The sequence below is a fragment of the Lontra canadensis genome, unplaced genomic scaffold (assembly GCF_010015895.1).
Source record: "Lontra canadensis isolate GAN:19392208 unplaced genomic scaffold, GSC_riverotter_1.0 scaffold114, whole genome shotgun sequence".
Classification (NCBI taxonomy): domain Eukaryota; kingdom Metazoa; phylum Chordata; class Mammalia; order Carnivora; family Mustelidae; genus Lontra; species Lontra canadensis.
Genome location: NW_022631108.1, coordinates 801,372 through 822,646, shown reverse-complemented (window position 1 = coordinate 822,646; position 21,275 = coordinate 801,372). Strand labels below are relative to the sequence as shown.

At 42.1% G+C, this 21,275-nt stretch overlaps 1 protein-coding gene across 1 annotated transcript; it reads right to left on the bottom strand.

The window, feature by feature from the left end:
• Nucleotides 1–89: 89 nt before the first annotated feature.
• Nucleotides 90–20,086, bottom strand: PGK1 (phosphoglycerate kinase 1). Its single transcript, XM_032840648.1, has 11 exons — nt 19,918–20,086; nt 14,188–14,238; nt 10,756–10,911; nt 10,503–10,647; nt 7,173–7,276; nt 6,446–6,565; nt 3,131–3,245; nt 2,705–2,884; nt 1,320–1,497; nt 952–1,050; nt 90–573 (listed from the first exon to the last, which is right to left on the bottom strand). The coding sequence occupies exons 1-11, from the start codon at nt 19,980–19,982 to the stop codon at nt 533–535; spliced, it is 1,254 nt and encodes a 417-aa protein (XP_032696539.1). The 5' UTR covers nt 19,983–20,086; the 3' UTR covers nt 90–532.
• Nucleotides 20,087–21,275: the final 1,189 nt, after the last annotated feature.

Below are 21,275 nucleotides of genomic sequence, written 5' to 3'. Positions count from 1 at the left end.
GCCCCATTTCTTGCATTCAAAATGTAGCTGATTCGATCCCTTCCACAGAGTCTGTCCTCACCCTAATAAAGTATGACAGGAAAATAAAATCCCAGTTTCAATGGGTACTTTTATTTATTTCATAGTTCACCAACTTTGCCTCCTTACCTACCTATAATTGGAATTTCATCTTATTTCCATGCTGAGAAGCGAAACAATGACAAAGCTAGTCAGAATAAGCTACTTCAAAAAGAGAAGCTAACACAGCTCATTTTCTTTTAACAGGCAAAATATAAATATATGCACTCTAGAATGCATAATGGTTTAGTTGCTAGGAAATTCAAAGGGGATCTTGAAGAATGTAGGCAAATCCAGGGTGCAGTAAAGAGGAGCTGAGATGCTGTGCAACTGCTTAAGGGTTCCTGGTGCTGCATCTCTTGGCCACTAGCTGAATCTTGACATGGGGGAAGATTTTAGCTAATGCCAAGTAGAGATACGGCAAGGGCTAAGTTGACTTAGGGGCTGAGCACAGGAACCAAAAGGCAGGAAAGTACTAAACACTGCTGAGAGCATCCACCCCAGGAAGGACTTTACCTGTTTTTGAGAAAGCACACATACACAGACAGCATTACTACAAGACCCACTAAGCCAGATACACCTATCTTCCCAGTAACATGTCCCAGTAACATGTCTGCTCTTCCTTAGAACACATGACCAAGAGTTGGGTAACTTTCACATTCTGGGTCCCAGGTCTACTAAAGTGTCACCCGTCTGGAGTAAGTCTTCCTCTCTGCCCCTCCCCACCCAAAATGGATGCCAAGAGTGTTATTTGAAGTTCCTCCATTTGTAATGCCCAGGTAATAATGAACACCAATGACAATACCACATACTATCTCCACTCTACTCTACCCACCTGTCACTGCATAACCCCCAGCCTTACCCCCAGCCAAGTCAAATAGGGAAGAATCTCACCTTCCAGGAGCTCTAAACTGGCACCACCCCCAGTGCTCACATGGCTGACTTTATCCTCTGTGTTCCATTTGGCACAGCAAGTAGCAGTGTCTCCACCACCTGTTGAATGAAAGCCAAGTTAAAAAGAAAAGAAATAAAAAGGACTGGCACCAAACTGTAAGGCAATATGCTCTTAAGCCCAAAAGGTAGATGATGAACCCCCAATTCCCTCTCATTAAGAGGGTCCTCCATGAAATGTACACTGGTTCAGCTCTCAAGACTCAACCAGCACCAAGAAACCTAGTAAAAGTTCATCATTTCCCTTCAACTTTTCTCTGATCAGAATTCTACCAGACTACCCTGGCATTACTTTGTAAAGGACCCTTTACCTATGATGGTGATGCAGCCCCTGGCAGTGGCTTTCACCACCTCATCCATGAGAGCTTTAGTTCCTTGGGCAAAAGCATCCCATTCAAATACGCCCACAGGTCCATTCCACACGATCTGCTTAGCCCGAGCAACTGCCTCAGCATACTTCTTGCTGCTCTCAGGACCACAGTCCAAGCCCTAAGGGGCAGAATTAAAAAAGAAGATGACCTACCAAGAAAGTTGCTCTGAAAGTAACACACACCACCTTCACCAAGAGCTGAACTCAAGGCTGAACACCAGCTTCTTGTAGAACCAAAAGACACCCTTCAGTCTTAAGAAGTATAAACCTGCTCATGTCCCTTATGGAAGATCAAATGGAAGGGAAAACCAGGTTATTTGATAAAAACATTCTTAACCACACTATGACCGTGAAGAACTGAATCAGTAGTTTTCAACAGGGGTCATTTCTATCCCTCCCCAGGGGTCCTGTAGCAGTATCTGGGGTTATTTTGGTTGTCCCAACTTGGGAAGGGGATATCTACTGACATCTAGGAGGCGGAAGTCAGGGATGCTGCTCAACACCCTGTGAAGTGCAAGACAACACCCCCCAGCAAAACTACCTGAGATGCCAACAATGCCAAGGTTGAGACAATGACCTAGATTTAGTGGTTCTCAAACTTTGGCATGTACTGGAATCACCAAGAGGGCTTGTTCTAGCAAAAAATTCCTGGGCCCAACCCCCAGAGTTTCTGATACATTAAGTCTGGGATAGGGCCCAGAAACTTCCATCTTCTGATGCTATTGTTCTTAGAACCACACTCTGAGAAACACTGAATAATACCCACATGCTTAACAGAGGAAAATAAGTAAGCAAACTAGTATGTCAACATGATACAGCTTTATACAGCTATTACAATAATATGTGGCGAACACTAAAATGAAATATTTAGTCTTTAATATACACATACATTTTTTCCTGTTTATAATCAGTACACTTCTGCTACCCTTAATGTTTTTATGTAAGAGTTCTTATACAGGTTTTTAGGTAACAACATAATCCAGAACAGCCCAAATCATAAAAATATTTAGCACCAACCCCAGCACACAGTTAAGTCTTAACAACAAATATTAAATAAATGAAGAAACAAAACATAGTTTTGCCCCCTTATTACCGATGAAGACAGCAGCAATCATACTTTCCCCCCCATGGATTCTCTCCTGAGGAGGGCCTCGCTGCTGCATTTGGAGCCCTTTCTGACAATCTCCTGTAGAGATTCTTTTAAAATGCTGGCTGGTTGAATGAATGAATGGAAGGAAGGAAAGAAGGAAGGAGGAAAGAAAGATAGAAAGAAAGAAATTAAAATGCTTTTGTTCACTCCTACCACCACCCACCCAATTGACTCACCATCCAGCCAGCAGGTATGCCAGAGGCCACAGTGGCTTGGCCAGTCTTGGCATTCTCATCAAACTTTTCAGCAGTGACAAAGTCAACAGGCAAGGTAATTTTTACACCATTCTTCTCAGCTTTGGACATCAGGTCTTTGACTATCTTGGCTCCCTCTTCATCAAATAGAGAAGTGCCAATCTATACACAGGAGCCAAAATAAAGATCAGCCTCTATACTAAGAACATGATTACCTCACAAAGCAGACAGGAGTAACAATGCAGTGTGAAGAGCAATTCCAAGACAAAAGGCAACTTTCCAAAAAAAAAAAAAAAAGGGGGGGAGTTTCGAGGGCTCATGTCAGAAGCTGATTTTCTTTTTAAATTTATGTAACGTACTACTTCTGATGGAGAACCACTTCATGTCTACTTGGCACTGGTATCCTACCTCCATGTTGTTGAGCACCTTTAGGAAGGTAAAAGCCATTCCACCACCAATAATCATCTCATTGACTTTGTCCAGCATATTACTGATGAGCTGGATCTTGTCTGCAACTTTAGCTCTAGAAGAGAAAGCAAGAATCATCACCAAAAGAATAAATGGTGGACTAAGGAAGTGATATTACATAGTGTCTGAGTTTTTACATCAAGGCACAGAGAAATGTCCAACAAGTGACAAATGTACTGGCTAACTACTCTGGAAAACAGTATGGAAGCTCCTGTAGAAGTTAAAAATATAACTACTCTATGATCCAGCAATTGTACTACTAGGTATTTACCCAAAATACACAAAAATACTGATTCAAAGGGATACACATGCCCCAATGTTTATCAGCACTGTCAATAATAACCAAGTTATGAAAAGGCCCAAATGTCCATCGACTGATGAATGGATAAAGAACCTGTGGTGTACACACACACACAGCAGACTATTACTCAGCCATAAAAAGAAACCTTGCCACTGCTCAACAATATGGATGGAGCCAGAATGTTATTATGCTAAGTGAAGTCAAGTCAGTCAGGGAAAGACAAATACCGTATGATTTCACTTGTATGTGGAATTTAAAAAACAAAACAGATGAACACAAGGGGTAAAAAAAGAGGCAAACCATAGAACAGACTCAGACTGAGGGTTGGTGGGTATGGGGATGGGTTAAATGGATAATGGGTAAGGAGGGGGGCACTTGTTATCATGAGAACTGGCTGTGCACGTTAAGTGATAAATCATTAAATCCTACACCTAAAACCAGTATTACACTGTATGTTAACTAACTGGATTTTAAATAAATACTTGGAAGGAACAAAAAAAGTACTGGCTAACATTGCCCTATGTTTCTTCAACCCAAATGTCCAATCTGTTTCTAAGAAAACCCCTTAATGGTGTGGTTCTAGAACAAAAAGAACTGAGAATACCTACTACTGTCTATAGAAACCATGAGAACCAAATACATCTCTACTTTGCCCCTTCTCCCCACAAAAACCAGAGTCAAGACAGGTAGTTATACCTGAGCAAGACAGTTAATTATGGGATCCCTGAACCCACTCAAAACTGTCCCAGGCCAGGGCACTTGGGTGGCATAGTTAAGTTAAATATCTGACACCTGGTTTCAGCTCCAGTCATGATCTCAGGGTCATGAGATCGAGCCCAGTGTCAGGCTAGTGTCAGGCTCTGTGCTCAGCACAGAGTCTGCTTCAAATTCTCTCTCCCTCTGCCCCTCCTGCTTGTGCATGCACTCGTATGCTCTCTCTAAAATAAAACAATCTTAAAAAAATGTGGGATGGGGCACCAAGGTGGCTCAGTGTGTTAAAGCCTCTGCCTGCGGCTCGAGTCATGATCCCAGAGTCCTGGGATCGAGCCCCACATCAGGCTCTCTGCTCAGCGGGGAGCCTGCTTCCCCCTCTCTCTGCCTGCCTCTCTGCCTACTTGTGATCTCTGTCAAATAAATAAAATCTTTAAAAAAATTTAAAAAAAATGTTGAACGGAATACTCTACACCTCACATGCCCTGCTTCTTCAACAAATCAATGGAAAGAAAATAGTAATAAAAAGGGACTATTACAGAACAGAAAATGCCTAACAACCAAATACAACACATGAACATCATATGGATCCTTATTCCATGAAGCCAATTATAAAATGACATTTCTGAGATGACAAAAAAACTTCTGAATACAGACTAGATATTAGATGACGAACGAAGCTGTTAAAATGTGTTAGGTATAACGTGGTGGTTATTTAAAAAGAAATCTCTTTATCAATTATGAGATACATACAGTACTACTAAGTGAAATTATGTCTAAGACTTGCTTAAAAGCACTCCTGATAAAAAATGTGATTGTGAAGCAGTATACTAGGTGTCTGGGGGCTTATTATACTGTTCTCTCAACTTCTGTACATGCTTCAGTGTTTCCACAATAATGTTTTCTTTAATAAAATGTAAAATTTGCCCCCAAACTGTTACTGGTCTGAGACTACACTGGAAGAAAGCTGGCAAAAACAAGAACACCACACCAAAAAAAACCCTCCACATCAACTTCCCACGAACAGTTATTTCCAGCTAAGCCTTAAATCTGATGGTAACCATGTGGTACTCACATATTCCAGATCTACAGAAGGATGGAAAGCAAAAGCAGCTCGAATCCTTCTCTCCAGAGATGAGGATGAGAGTCTGACCTTTGTAACACAGTGCACAAGAGGGGCAATGCTTCTAGAATGCAGAAAACAACCTATACCCACCTGAATTATTTTTAGGACCCTGATACTGGGCTCATGAATCCTGAGTAACTATGCTACCTGAAATTGACATCCAACTCCAGAGTAAGCTTTCATAGGAAAATGCCGAGTGTGCTCAATCCCATGGGGAAAAACAAACATGTTTATAAAAGGGCCAGTAGCATTCAGCCATCAAGAGGGTGCTACCTAGATATCCATGCCAAGTGATAGCAAGTCCTCTTATTCAAGCAGCACTAGGTCCCTGTCCCCACTCTAAAATTTCTCTTCCTAGACTCTTAACCTGCAATTCTGAAATTTCTATTCTAACTAAGCCACTGGAATATCATTATCCACATGGTACCTTTCCCCACAGGAAAAACTGTAAAAAGGTATATAATCTGGAGAAATGAGTTCTAAATGATAAATTAAATACATACATATGAAGAGATGTTCATATTCTTGCCAGACTGTATGTACATGAAAGGCTAAAGTGCTTCAGAAATTGTAAGATGAGCACTTATGGTGAATCTTTCCCATTCTTCCTTCCAAAACCACTTGCTATCCTTCTTGGCCCTGCTTTATCCCAGGAGGCTGACCTGCATGAAAGCACATCACTTGCCCTTGGGCTTCCAGTTGGGTTGCAGGCAACTGGGAGGGGGCGAGGGAGGGGGAACATCAATAGAAGACTGAAGGGAGATCAGAGTATTTCTTTCCCTGGCTCCCTCCTTGCCAGATGCCTCCCTGCCTATCCCTATGTTCCCTGAACAAGGCTATAGTTTCTCTCAGAGGGCCCTGGATTCTGGTAACCATTCCTTCCTTTTGTCCCTTCAGGCCTAGGGAAGGTGATAGCTGTTGCTAGCCCCAGACTACTAAGCTGTACTTTCTGGATGTCCCTGAACCCTACCCACACATTTGCACATAGTCTCTTTATTAAACTCTCCTTATTTACCCCATCCGATTATGCTTTCTGACCATAATAAGCCACGCAAGTCATGGCCTACTATCAGGCAAACATGCTATTTAAAGCATGATCTTGAAGAATTCTTCATACCCGCCCAGGATGGCCAGGAAGGGTCGCTCTGGGCATTCCAAGGCCTTGGCAAAGTAGTTCAGCTCCTTCTTCATTAAGAAACCTCCAGCCTTCTGTGGCAGACTGACTCCCACCATGGAACTAGAAAAGACCAGAGACACTGAAATTTTGATCAATCCTTAACAATTCTCCCAATTCTAGAGTCCATCTCCCTGTCGCTGAAATACTTTCACTTCTGAGATTCCAGGAGACCACGGTTTTCATCCCTAAATTCCAACAAAAATATAGAGGTACAAAACGAGGTTTTTGACTAACAGGGCACGGCCTAGAGGAACAAGTAAAAAGCAACAAACCTGAGTAGGATTGGAGAAACCCAACTGAGTCTTCAAGCCAAGGGTTTAACCATAATAAACAATCAGCCAGTTAGCTAATGGCCAAAGAAGACTCCTCACTTTGCTTCCTAGAGACAGCATAAGATTCTGACCCTACAATGTTAACAAAGGGAGGGCTCTACCCGAAATTTCCTAAGAGCAACCTCTTCCTGAAGCTCAACAAAAAGCTCTACAATTCTCCACATTTTTCCCTTTTATTTCCTCAATAAGGACCAAGAATATTCAACAGGAACCGCAGTCTTAACTGGCAGCTCCAATTAGAGATAGAAGCTCAAAGTATGATGTTCTAAGAGCTTGGGCTGCTTGAGTAAACAGAGGAATACTCCTAGCTCAATGTCAAAAAAGACTCTTAGTACCTGTGAGCTCGGTGAGCAGTGCCAAAAGCATCATTGACATAAACATCTCCTAGCTTGGAAAGGGAAGCTCGGAAGGCTTCTACTTTGGCTGGCTCAGCTTTAACCTGCAGGAAAAAAAAAGAAAGAAAACCAACACAGAAAATGCTAATGGCTTCAAGGAAGACAACTGTAAAGGCAATTCATACCAAGAGTCCTCCTGAGTATCTCTAAAGACCCAGAGTCAGTGGGACAGCAATTTTTACAACTAGCAACAGGATCTATTTCTTCTTCCAAATAGTCTAGGTCTTTTGGTCCCTTCTACGTTCTGCTCTCCTTCATCCTGCCTCAAATTGCGAAGAAGATTCCTAACCATGGCTTAACCTCTAATCACACAAAGCTAATCACAACCCACTGACCTCTCCCCAAGTCCTAAGATTATCTTTTCCTTTCCTTAGCTTGCCTCATAGCCTCATTTCAACATATTCTCCTTGCAAAAGTTAGGATTATACTTGACTCAAGCTTCTAGCTACCAAGGTCTTTTTCCAAAGGGAAAGTGGCCCTCACATACGTTCTTCATGAGGCTGGAACAGAGAGGGCAGGTGGAAACATGGCAACAGAAAAGGACCTCAGAAACATTTTATTTATATATATATATACATATATATATATGGAGAGAGAGAGGGAAGTTATTCTACATATTCTATGTAACATTCCCTAGAAGTTAGGCATCTAAGAAAACAAGAAATACACTTCTCCAAAAAGAAAGAGAAACAAAAAGTAGTAGTAAAACATTATGGCTTTGAAATGTCTGCTCACTCTCCAGCATCCCCCCGACCCAAAAGGGGACATAAAGCAGGATGGCAGGATAAACAAAAAACCTCCAGAAAGAAACCAAGCAAAGATGCATGGGGGGAACACATCACAGAAAAATATACAGGACAGAACTAATGTTCCTTTTAGTCACTGCCCACTCCCATCCTCCTGCATTTCAAGGTGAAGGAGGTTGCCACGAAGACAGGGGTTTTCTTCTAATGACCTTAAGAATGCAGGGGAACTAATGCTAAAACTAAAGACTGTAGAACCTACATAATCTTTCCATAATGGAATATCATCTGCCACTGGTGACTAAAATAATCCGTGTTATTATGAAAATACTGCCCAAATGGCAGAACACCTGGGTTCTAGGCCCAACTCCAACACTAATTCACTGTGTAACCTTTGGCAAGTAGATCTCTGTCCCTGAAATCTTCCCACCTATTAAAAAGGCATGATAACCCCTTGAAGAATTGTCAAAGGAAAAATGGGGCAAACTGAAGCTCTTCACAAAACAGGCACTACAGAAATTAATAACCAGAACCCACTTCTCAGTTTTGTTCTGCCAATAACTAGAAGAAAGAAAATATTCCTAAAAGACCAATGTGAGCACACTGGAAAAAGGAAGTATTTTATGTCCTTGTTTTTTTTTTTTAATCTATTTTGAACTTATCACTCAAGAAATTCCAAGCATCAAAAGCCACTGGACACTAAATGTAAAGTTCACTAAAAAAGTCACAGACTAGAACTGTTAGTTCATCACTTCCTGAATAGGTGGTTTTGTCTCAATCTGCTACCATTTCTAAGTCCTAGAGTCTGTGCAAGTAAGTTTCACTCTGAACAGGCACCAAATTTGAGATCAGCACCTGACTCCTACCACTGTACCAAGATTATGCCAAAGGCAGGGTAAGGCAAGACCAGGGCCTAAGGTGCTAAGAAAAGAAACTGCTTGTAAGCAGGTACTCCAATGACCTTAAGAAACACCAGAAGCACAACAGGAGACTGAGATACTAGCTTCAAAGAATCTTATTCCCCAAGACACAAAACACCTAAGGGTAGAAAGTTCTAAAGGATGACTTCAGCTTCTCTTTTACCCATAGGCAAATCCTACATCATCCTCAAAGAACCAGCTTTATCATTTAATATTTGAATTCTGGCTGTCAGGTCATAGTAATCTACTTTGTGGATTATCTATGGTTGCTCTTTTTTGTTTTGGGTGGGTTTTTTCTATGGTCACTTTGGCATGACAACAGTGTAGCTGAGCAGTTCCAACAGAGACCATATGCAGTTGTGACTATACTGCCTACAAAGCCTGAAGTATTTTACTGTTTCACCCTTTATAGAAGTTTACTGATCTAATGGACTGAGCTATATATGAAGTCCAGCAACACCACTACTGCCTCTAACCCTAGTAAAATGACTGCCTTTCAGAAACTTAAATTTCTTTATAAAATGATGACAACACGTGCACTTCCTTATTTTAAAGGGAATTCAAAAAAATGTTTTATACTTCATTAAAAAAAAGTCTCAAATCCAAGGCAATATCATCATGACCATCATTTGCCCAACTACAATTTCCCCAGAGTCCCTTTCCACTTGACTTAGTACAAAGTACTTTTTCTGCTCACTTAATTCTTTTGTAAGGAAATTCCAATTCTATCACACTAAATTTCAATTTATGGTTTTAAGAGTGCCAAGCTCAACTATTAAGTTAATTCCCCTTTTAAATAAGAATTATTACTGTCCTTCTATAACACACCATGGTCTGTTGCTTAGAAAAACTCTTTCAGCCTTGACGGAAAAAAAAAATCTGAAACTGGCTCTGCGGGAAGAACCCCTAGTATAGCATGGACACCCACCCCCGACAAGTGCCTATGAACATCTGCTCTCAGCACTTGGGAATCATAGCCTACCCTTCAACTAGGATTACCACACACTGTCAGGAAAAAAAAATCCTCATGTATCATAGGCCAAGTGGGGAACAAAGTAACAACTGCAAAAGCACATCCACTAAATACTCTTATACCCAAATGGTATTCACTTATTTTTCAAAGGTATTACAAAACATCTGAGCATGAGAAGGGCTTCTGGGACACTAGCCAATATTCTATTCCTTGACCTAGGTGGTGGTTACATAGCAGGTGTGCGTGTACTCTGATAATTTATCAGGTCATGCATCTATAGATAGATAGATATAAATATAAATAAATTTATATAAACGTATAGCTTGACTATATATTCATATATACCCATATATATTCATATTCATTTATATTAAAGATTTTCATATATATTAAAATAACCTTTAATATATGAATAAAAGGTATTTTAATTTATTCATATATGAATATTCATATGTATGAATAAAATAACCTTTATATGAATAAACATAAACCTTATCTCATACATATATATTTATGCTATACTTCAATAAAAAGGTATCTAAGGAAAAAATAAACATGAACTACCTCTATTCTTCAATCTCTCATGGACTCAGTCCCCCTCACCCCTAAAAATGTCTGAAGTCACAGGCCCTACCTTATTCCCAGAAGCATCTTTTCCCTTCCCTTCTTCCTCCACATGAAAGCGAAGGTTCTCCAGCAGGATGACAGACCCAGCAGCTGGATTAGCACAAGCTTTCTCCACTTCTTGGCCCACACAGTCCTTTAAGAACAAAACATCCCTGGGGAGAGCAGGAGATGGAGACAACTGAAAAGTCTGAAAGAACCAGTACATGCTTCACAGCCATCTCCTGTCATAGAGTCTACCAGCTCCAGAGTCTGGCACTTACTTGCCCAGCAGAGATTTAAGTTCTACAGCAACTGGCTCCAAAGAGTACTTCTCAGGCATAGGGACACCATCTGGCCGGCCGAGATGGCTCATAAGAACAACTGACTTAGCTCCACTGTCCAAGCAGAATTTGATGCTTGGGATGGCAGCCTTGATTCTGCAATGAAAAAGGGACAGGGATCAAGGTTACTCCTAGGAATTAGTGGGAATGGTTTTATTTATGGCCTCATGAACTATGAAGCCCCTTTTCTTCTCTAAATTCCCTCAGATTTACTGTTGGGAACTCAGTGATGGTCCTCAGGTTCAGGTTCAGAGGAAGAAGTCAGTTATGATGCCAACCCTCCACCAAGGATTATTCAATCTCATCACGTTTTGCCGCTTATGCAGAGAAGATCTACCAGAGCAGGACTGAAGCTGCTATCTTTAGAAGGACTTGCTTGCAAGGTTGGCCCTTGGCCAGTGTCTGTGAACCGGGCTTCCAAAGTCGTCCCTCAAATCTGACATGCGCTGTTCTAATGGACACTGCTCCAAGACTGTACAAAGTGATTTATACTGAACACTTACTTTCTTCGAATAGTCTAGAATTTTGTTGGTTCCAATGCAGAGGGTACCCACTGACCAGCTCCCAGTAAAAATCCTGGAAGCCAAATCTCTAATAGCTTCTCTGGGCGAACACAATGCATGCAACTTCTGCAGTTTCCACTGCTGAAGGGCGAGCACTGGAAGCCCATGCATAGATTTCTCCAGATTTTATGTGTCTTTTCCCCTTGCTGATCTTGTCATGTACCCTGTAATAATAAACTTTGGCAGTGAGAACTCTATGCTACATCCTGTCCTGTGAGTCCTTCTAGTGAATAAGTTATAAAGGTGTCTTGGGGACCCCTGAAACATCCCTCTTATGTGACTGAGGAAGAAATCTAAAATTCCCCAATCCTGACACCATTAAAGGAAATACAGGAAAAACTTAAAAATATGTAGTAACTTTTTTGCACCCATTATAGATCCTAAGGCACATTTCCTGGTAGGAAAAAATACATTATATAGAACATGCTTTAAATAATGTCGTATTATCTACATTATAGTTTAAAAAATTATTAAACTTCCTTTAAACATGTCAAACTTTTGTTATAACCTTGATACTAACTTTCCATTTTTGCCAGTCTTTTTTGAAGATTTTTTTAAGATTTTTTTTATTTGACAGAGAGAGGGAAAGCACAAGTAGGCAGTGCAGCAGGCAGAGGGAGAGGGAGAAGCAGGCTCTCCACTGAGCAGGGAGCCCAATGTGGGGCTCGATCCCTGGACTCTGGGATCATGACCAGAGCTAAGGCAGCCACTTAACCGACTGAGCCACCTAGGTGCCCTTTTTCTTTTTTGAAGATTTTACTTATTTGTAAGAGAGAGAAAGAGCACAAGCAGGCAGAGTGGCGGGCAGAGGCAGAAAGAGAAGCAGGCTCCCTGCTCGGCCCAATGCAGGACTCGATCCCAGGATCCTGAAATCACAACCTGAACCAAAGGCAGCGGCTTAACCCACTGAGCCACCCAGGCGTCCCCATTTTTGCCAGTCTTTAAGAAACTGAAATTGATAATAAAGAAATCATTCATTTATTCCACAAATACTTATTGAATGCTTCTTATGCCAGGTACCTTTCCAGATTCTGAGAATACAACAGTAAATGAAACAGTCTCTGCTCTCATGAAGTATAATTCTAATGGAGAGAGACAATAAAAAACATACATATGTATGTGTATATACACATAAATATGGGTATGTGTGTGTCTGTCATCAGGTGGTAGTAAGAGCTATAGAAAAAAGGTAGAGAGACAAGAATGAGGAATAGCGGTGAAGGGGATTTTTTTTTTTTAAAGATTTTATCCATTTGACAGAGATCACAAGCAGGCAGAGAAGCAGGCAAGAGTGAGGAAGAAGCAGGCAGAGAGTGAGGAAGAAGCAGGCTCCCCGCTGAGCAGAGAGCCTGACGTGGGGCTCGATCCCAGGATCCTGGGACCATGACCTGAGCCAAAGGCAGAGGCTTTAACCCACTGAGCCACCCAGGCGCCCCAGTGAAGGGGATTTTAGATAGTGTGACCAGGGAAGTCTCTGATTAGGTGACATTTCAGCAGACAATGAACAATAAAAAACCAAGTTAGGTTTCTAAAATATCTTATGCTATTTGACATATATAAAAACTCACTAATTCCAAATAAAGAAGAAACCTTCATTAGGCACAAAGTTTGCCCAAAGAAACAAAATTATTCTTCAGGGATATCCCTTATCAGCAAGTTCTATTATTTTTAATGCTTCCTTTTGTTAACTCCATGGATTTCTGAAAATGAAAAAAATGTACTCAGACCTGCTTCTCTGCTTTTAATTCATGAAACACCTTGATAGGCATATTTCCAATTTCTTCTGTGTGCTGCAGAAAATAATGAAAAAGAGATGCCTTGTACAAAACACAGACCTTCCACTACGCTGCAGCAGGGATGTACTTGGTAAAATGCCATTCTCTACCCTGGGACCAGTATCTGAAAATGTTCTGGGTCTAGACCTACACCGTACAATAAGGCAGCCATTAGCTATGTGTGCCTCTTAAATACTAGGAATAATGACTAGTCCAGATGGCGATGTGCTTTGTGAAGATACATGCTGGATCTTGAAGACTTAATACCAAAAAAGTTTTATGTCCCTTTAATTTTTTCCTGAGTAACTACTGAATGATTATTTTGGACTTAACTGAATTAAATAAAATGTTTACTTAAAATTAAGTTCACCCACTTCTTTTTACCTTTTTAATGTGGCAACTAGAAAATTCTGTATTATATGTGGCTTATATTCTATTTCTATTAGACAACACTGCTCTAGATCATTAGAAAGCACACCTTTCCAGCTCAAACCCCTCATCTGACCTTCTTTACAATCTAGTCAAAAGCAAGAGTATACTATCACTTAAAATTTCTGCTTCTGATTTTGGAGTCAAGGTATTTAGAACAGCCTAAACTGACTGAAAATACTACTTCTGAAATCTTTTCCCTTGTATTGAAATTCCCCAAAACTGATTTTATCTGAGCCATATTAAGTAGAAAGGCTTGTAAAAAAACATATAAGCTTAAAATTACTAATATTAAAATATCCTCTTGCACAGTTCTTCATTTTGCAAGGGAAGCAAATATCAGCTGATATTCTTTAAAAATACGTAACCCCAAATTCTTCAAATTTTCAAAAAATAGGGAGAGAAAATAAATCACTTAAAATGACTTTTTTCAATTTCTACATTCTCATAAGAAAGCAGACCACATAGTGTGTTTGTGGAAGACCAAGACTATATATGGCTTAAGCTACCACACAGTTCTACCTAAGAAAGGAAAACCATTTTATCCTACATACCCACAGGCACACACATCTTAAACCAAACTCAAGTTTTAGCAGAGACCTTACCTCTGGTTGTTTGTTATCTGGTTGTTCTTCATAGGAACGTTGAAGTCCACTCTAAAAAAGAAGCAAAGTTTCAGATTCCCTCAAAGATTAGGAGAAGCATTTTTAGTGAACCAGTTAAATATGATGGGTGTTCAAAAACCACCTTAATAATCATCAGTGGTATTAGAAGTCACAGTGGTTAGCCATGGGGAGGCCAGTGGGAGGAGGGAGAGAGAGGACTGGGAGAGGACACCAGAAGGTGCTTCTGGGGTTGTCTTGTATTTCCTGACCTGGGTGATTACACAAATATGTTCATTCTGTGGTAATTCTTTGAGCTTATGATCTGTGTCCTTTTAGGTATGTACCTCATACTTTAAAAGAAAAATTTTTAAAAATAAAAAACAAACCTGACTTCCCAGGAACTAGCCCTCAAAACCTGGGAAAACCACTTCCACCTAAAAAGATTTTCATGTGGACCTAGTATGTTTATTATTATTAGATACTATTATTATTAGATACTAATAATGGAGGCCGAATGGATAAGGGGTAATTACGGAACATTATCTTGATTGTGATTCCTTTGGTATTATTCTGGGTCCTAGTGAAGCTAACTAATATTACTCAAAAGAAAAAAAATGACTAGAAAATAAAACATATCAACAGATTATCATTCTTTCTGAAGAAAGCCTGGGGCCTCATGACCAAAAAAAAAAAAAAAAAAAACCAGTGTCCAAGACCAAGTTCACACAGTACTCTTCAAGCAAAACACAGGCTATAAAAACAAGATAGCTTCTTTCATAAAACCTGAGAGGAGAGGGTGGAACATGTGACCCTGCCTACCTGACAAACAATTTAGCAGAGAAGTGATCAGGATGGCACAAGCAAGTAATTTATTGCAGTCTCTCCTTTCTCACCTGACTTTTACCATTTTTTAAGAACCAGTAATTTCCTTCCCCCTTCTGAACTCCTTGGAAGCCCAGCCTATTTCAATCTAACTGAAAACAATGTGTGATAGCTAGTTGCTAGGGCTAAGAGCTGCCTGCCAAGATCCTGTTTAAATGCTTTCTTTCTCATCTGCAGAATGGGGATGATATTATCTACCTCACGGTGTTACTGTGATTATTAAATGAGTTAGCGTGATCTGTAAAGGACTTAAAAGAGTACCTGGTACACAATAAGTGCCATACAAATGGCAGCTATTATATGTGTTAATGCTTCTCCAAAATGTAATTTGTGTTTTAAAAGGCATCAATCTGCCTTTGAAAATTTAATCCACTGTTACAAAAACAGCTAGCACAGTCACATGTTAAGGGGACTAAGGGAAGATATGACCTAGTCGAGAAGACTGCTGCCAATGCTCGAGGCCTAGCAGACAGTTACAACATCCTTACTTAGACCTATAAAGACAACCACCAATCTCCTATATCCCTACTCCAACCTACCTCATTGAAGAGATGCCTTTCTAAAGACGGGCTGAGGGAATAAGTCTATATTCAAACATTTTAATTAAGTCTTCAAAAATAAAAGCAGTATGCCTCTGAAGAAATACACTCTTCAGTTTCAGGCTACCCCACTCTGATTCTAAGCATCTCCTCTAAATATCCCAAACAAGGCCCCTGCCAGCCTTCAAGTACATTCTGAAGAGAACAGAGTATCCCATTACTTGTCATTTTCCCCCTTGCAGCCTCCCAGAAAAGCCCATTGTCAAAAGGGCTAATGGCGACAGGCTGAGCACAAGCCACCATTTTCAGTATTCCCTACTCCCAAGCCCTTACAGGGAGGAAATTCTATGTGCAGAAAAAGTCAAGAATCTGTGACATCTATGCAAGCCGATATAACATACCTTACTGATGAGAACTGGACTTCTCTTTGCCTGTGCTTTACCTCCCTTCATCACCTCCTAGACTCTCAACAACAGTGCTGCTTTTAGCTTCTCCTTCCTGAGGACTCTGCCACAGAAACTGCCCTTGCCTACACATTCTACTTCTTATATTCTATACAAAATCTGTACCCCTTCCTTTTCCACTTCCTTAAACACTGGTGAGCCTTAGCTTCAGGCATGAACTCAGATTTCACTACACAGCTATCAGAATGGCTGAAATAAAAAAAATAATGGCAATACCGAATGCTGGTAAAGATGCAGAAAAACTGATCACTCGTGTAAAATAGTGTGCCTGCTTTGGAAACCAGTCTGGGAATTCAGCATATGATCCAGTGATTTCACTCCTAGGTGTTAATCCAAGAGAAATGACAGCATTTGTCCATATCAAGACCTGTCCATGAATACTCAATGTGCACAACAGCTTTATTTGTTAATAGCCCCAAACTAGAAACAAATTGGATGTCCATCACTGGGTGAATGGCTTAACAAACTGTGCAACATTCATATCATGAAGTACTCTCAGCAATATAGAGAAGTGACAACTTGCATAAATCTAGAGGGCATTAAATTGAGTGGGGGAAAAAAAAAGCCAATCCAAAAGGTTATATACTGTGATACCACTTATGTAACATTTTTGCAATGACAAAACTTTAGGGGCAGGAAACAGATCAGTAGTTACCAGGGGTTGGAATGAAGGGAGTTGAGGGCAGGGGAATGACTCTGCAGAGGCAGAAAGAGGAAGGTCTTGGTGATGCTCAAACGAAAAGTTTTGTAACTTGTGGTAGAAATTACACCGATCTATACATGTGATAAAACAGCACAGAACTATACACTTTGTCCCAATGTCAACTTCCTACTTCTGATATTGTACTCTAATTTTGTAAGATGTATCCACTGGGGGAAACTGAGGGAACAAAGACTTCTCTGTACTATCTCTGCAACCTCCTTAATTTTGTAAGATGTATCCTTTGGGGGAAACTGGGTGAACAAACTTCTCTGTACTAACTTTGCAACCTCCTGTGAATCTGTAATTACCTTAAAACAAATTGTTAAAAACACTGATTTAGTTAGAATATCAAGTCTCTGTCACCTGAAATCTCAGGGGTCCAGACCCACTCCCATTAAAAGCTCTCAAAAGTACCATGCCCACCCTTGGGTCACTGCCCCCAACTGGAAGACTGGGGTATTATGGGTGTCTTAAGGACTTCTCTGCTCAGTTTTTCCTCTCATTTTTTTTTCCACTGCATCAAGAGCTGCTGCTTAACAGGTTAGAACAGGTTAGAGAAAAGCAGTGAGGTTTAAAACAGAAGACTGGTGGAGGAAGCAAGCAAAAAGGGAAGTGCTTCACCAGTCACCAAAGGAGTAAGACTGGCAATCCGTGCTGGGATGGAAGGAAATGACATTGCAAAAATAAGCCGGAAGTTATACTGAAAAGGCGGTAAAGTCAACTGGAATCCAAAAAAAAAAAAAAAAAAATGGAGGTGGAACCTGGTTAATTACCCAGTCGGAGGTTTCTGACTAAAGTTCCCTCAACCAATCAGTCTGTTTCCCTTGGCAATTCAAAGCAGGATCCTGAAGACTTGGCTAACACCAACATCAGAGATATCAGAGTTCTCTTTTGTAGGACGAAAAGGAAACAAGTGAAGTAGCCATTACTCAGGAGACCCCATTTCTGAAACATTGCCAGCAACCACCACATAAAGGCACTGAAACAAAAAGAAATTTGTGCTGACAAGGTATAGCTGCCTAGGCTCTTCCAAAAAAATCCTACAAATGTGACTCTGTTCAAAAGAGATACATTATCAGGGGAAAAAATAACTCCCTGTCCCCAGGCAAAATAAACAGAATTTATCCAGATTTCAGGGGAAAAATTATTGATTGCAACCTTCAGCAGACAAAAAGTCTTTTTTAGACTGCCCTTTTTACAATGTTGAGTAATTAGAGGATCTGGCTGGAAGTCAAAGAGACCCAAATTCTAGTCCTAGCTCTGCCACCAATTCGCTAGTCTGGTGACCCTGAACAGGTAACTTTCCAACGGCAAAAGAGGACTGGCCAATCATTTCAAGTCTCAAGGTTAATCTGAGTTAAATGAAACTTTGAGCCCTTGGACAGCAAGGTATTTCATATTAAGTACAGAGGAAGAAAAAAGATAAGCACCACCTCAAGTCCCACTCCCAGTCAGCCTAGTTAATTCCTCAAACCAGTTCCCCTGAGAAGATAAAGCCCAAGACTGCAATTGCAGGAAGGTGACCAGCGTGATGCCCCACCTCTGGTCTTTCAGCAGGTGTATCTGGACAGGTCAGCATTGAGCCCAGTAAAGATGGGAGGAGATAATTTAAAGACCTAAAATCCAGTCACATGGCAATGTCCACCTGGCCTGTTTTTCACAGAATCTATCCCCTCTCTTAAGGTCACCTGAGGGGTAGAAAGGGCCCTTTTCTAGTACTAGGATGGCTTTGATTACTACTACATCCAGATTGCAAATACCTAGGTCATTTGGGAAAATGTAGACACTAAGTGCTTCTCAGGGCCATAAGCTGCGGAGTTGTTCTATTTCCACACCAAGGCAGAGGCAGCGACATGCAAAACTAAAAGTGTCCATGATAAAATCAGAGAAAAGGGTAGAACTGCATTAACTTTTACAGTGCCCACAGTTCTGAAATTCAGAGTGCCCTCCTATGTTTAAACCTAGGGTGAAGGGAGATTCCCTACAACCTTGTGTGTCTGTTAATATCCAAAAGATGCCCTCACTTGAACCAGCCCAATTGGCAAAGGGGCTGGATCACACCATTCACATGCCTGTCCATCTATCAACCACTTCCCAAAAAGGACAGGGCTGCACAAGGCTATCAATCAAGCCCTGCCACCCAGAAAACATGCCACCCTTGGATCCTATCAAGGTTTAACAGTTGACCCATCAGTTCCATACCCAACTGTCCTGCACTTTGCTCCTAGCTTGCAAATGTACCACACGTTACCAAAATGATAAATGTAAAAACTCCATACACCACACTGCTAATTTTGGCATGTAAGGGACAAGTCCCATGGTAAGTGACCAGGATCCACACGTGCAGAGTAAAAGACCCCCAAATGCATGGGTAGCTTATCCTCACCTCCACTATCCTGCTTCTCTTGCCTTCTGTGAGGTGAGGTTGAAGAACAGCACGGTAAAGCACCCACGCCCTGCTGCTCTACCACTAGCCAGTATGTGTCACCATTCTGATGTAAACCCCATGCCCTGTAGTCCAACGGTGCCGCCTGTTACGTAAGCTCTGCAGAGTATCCTTCAGTGTGCCCCACCCCTCCTCACCCTCCCATCCCCCATGTTTTAGGGGGTCCTACTCCTGAACATCGAAATCAACATCTTTTGGGGAAAACCTCCCTTTTGTGCAGGGACCTTCGAAATCTGTGCCATTTCTCATCTCTCTAGGATGATCCAGGGCGGTGGGGGAAGGGAAAGTAACCAAATGACCTTTCAAGGTCCCTTCTTTGGGGCCTAGGGATTTGAAGGCTAAGGATTAGGCCTCACCTCGCCTGGTGGGAGCTGGAGGCGACAGAACTGCATTTCAGGAATAGGAAATAGGGCAAAACGGGTCATTTGAGCCAGAACTGAGCCCTTCCTCGGCGGATCCACCAGCAAAGGGCAAAAACGGCTCCATTTCCGGGCGAAGACGAGGAAGTCAGAAACTGTGAAATTGGGGCAAAGCCTCGACCACAATGGTGGAAAGCCTCACTCTGAAGGCTCAGAACCCACGGGGCCGAGCGGACGACTAAGAGCAACTTTGGGCAGGAGCGGAAGCAAGTTGGCTCGGGCCGAAGAGACTGCGGCCAAGCCCTTGAGGGAAGCACGAGCAGACGTGTAGAATTACCTCATGACGACCCGCTTCCCCTTCACGTCCAGCTTGTCCAGAGTCAGCTTGTTAGAAAGCGACATCCTGGCAATACAAGGGCCACGAGGCTGAGAGCCGAAACACTGGAGAAGAATGCGTCTGACTCGCGCTCCAGTTGCGTGCTGAATGCCGAAAGCTGCTCGGGCCACACCGCCCCGCCTACCGCTCCTCCCCTTCTCCCTCGCGCAGCGCCCGGCCGTTGCTATTGGACGCGGCCGCGACGCGCCGGCACTCCGCCATTGCCTCCGAGGCGCTGTCTGTCTGCGAGAACACTGGTGGGACGTGCGGTTTTCATTTGTCACGTCCGGCACGCAGCGAGCCGCCCCAGACCTTCGTGACTTGAGGGTGGGAGCAGGAGGCGGGGCCGCGGGGTGGGCAGGGGGCAGGGAAGGGCTCGGGGTGGTGCCTCGGGAAGGACAAGGAGAGCGCGAGAGGTTCCGCGCCTCCGCCCCGGTGCCCGGAGCCGCTGCAGCGCGGTGCACAGACACAATGGCAAGAAGAAAAGCATCGCCCCCCGCCCCCCAAACCCAGGGATTTCTTGGCAACCCTGCCAGGATTGATGCAAAAGGCGCTTCCCTCTGGAAAACTAATTGGGTTTCCTGGCTCCCCAAAATGGAATTCTAAGCAAGGCTGCTAATTACTGAGACCTCTCAGAATCCGGGAAAGGCCCAGGTCCCCATCTCTTATAATAAAAAGTGTTATGTAATTGTTCTGGTTTTGACATAACGCTAATGACAAGCAGATAGCATTTTTCATATATGCACTAATAATTGTCACAAAACTCGGAGGTAAGTATTGCCTTCCTCACTTTGCAGATTAAGTAAATGATGCAGAAAGAGCTTTAGTGGGTTGCTTAGGGATTTAGGCCTTGTTAAGTGGTGGATTCAAACGCAGGCAGGGCAGATGAAGAGTCCATACATATTATACTGTACTACAGACAGAAAATGGGGACTCCATGCCCCACACGTTTGCAGAGTTGGCTGGAATTGTAAACAGCGTTAGGGGTTCCCTGGAAAAGAAAAACCAGATATAGGCATGCCTACAGACCAGTCCTAGGAACCAGAGGGAGTCCCTCACGCCCAACCAAGAGGGTCCTTGGCTGTGCTGAGGGTAGACATCAAACGCAAGGCTGCAGGAAGTTAAAGCAGAGTTATCAAAGACAGCAGGTACAGGCGAAGCATCCGGAGGTCTTGAAAAGGAAAAAAGCGAGTCTTGTCTTTGGGGCCTGGGGTTTTTAATTGAGGGTGACTGCCTGGTGTATGTGTCCCCTCAGGCATCCAGGAACGGGTTAGAACAAAGACCAGGTGTTACTCCTTAGAGCAAGGGAGTCTTAGCAT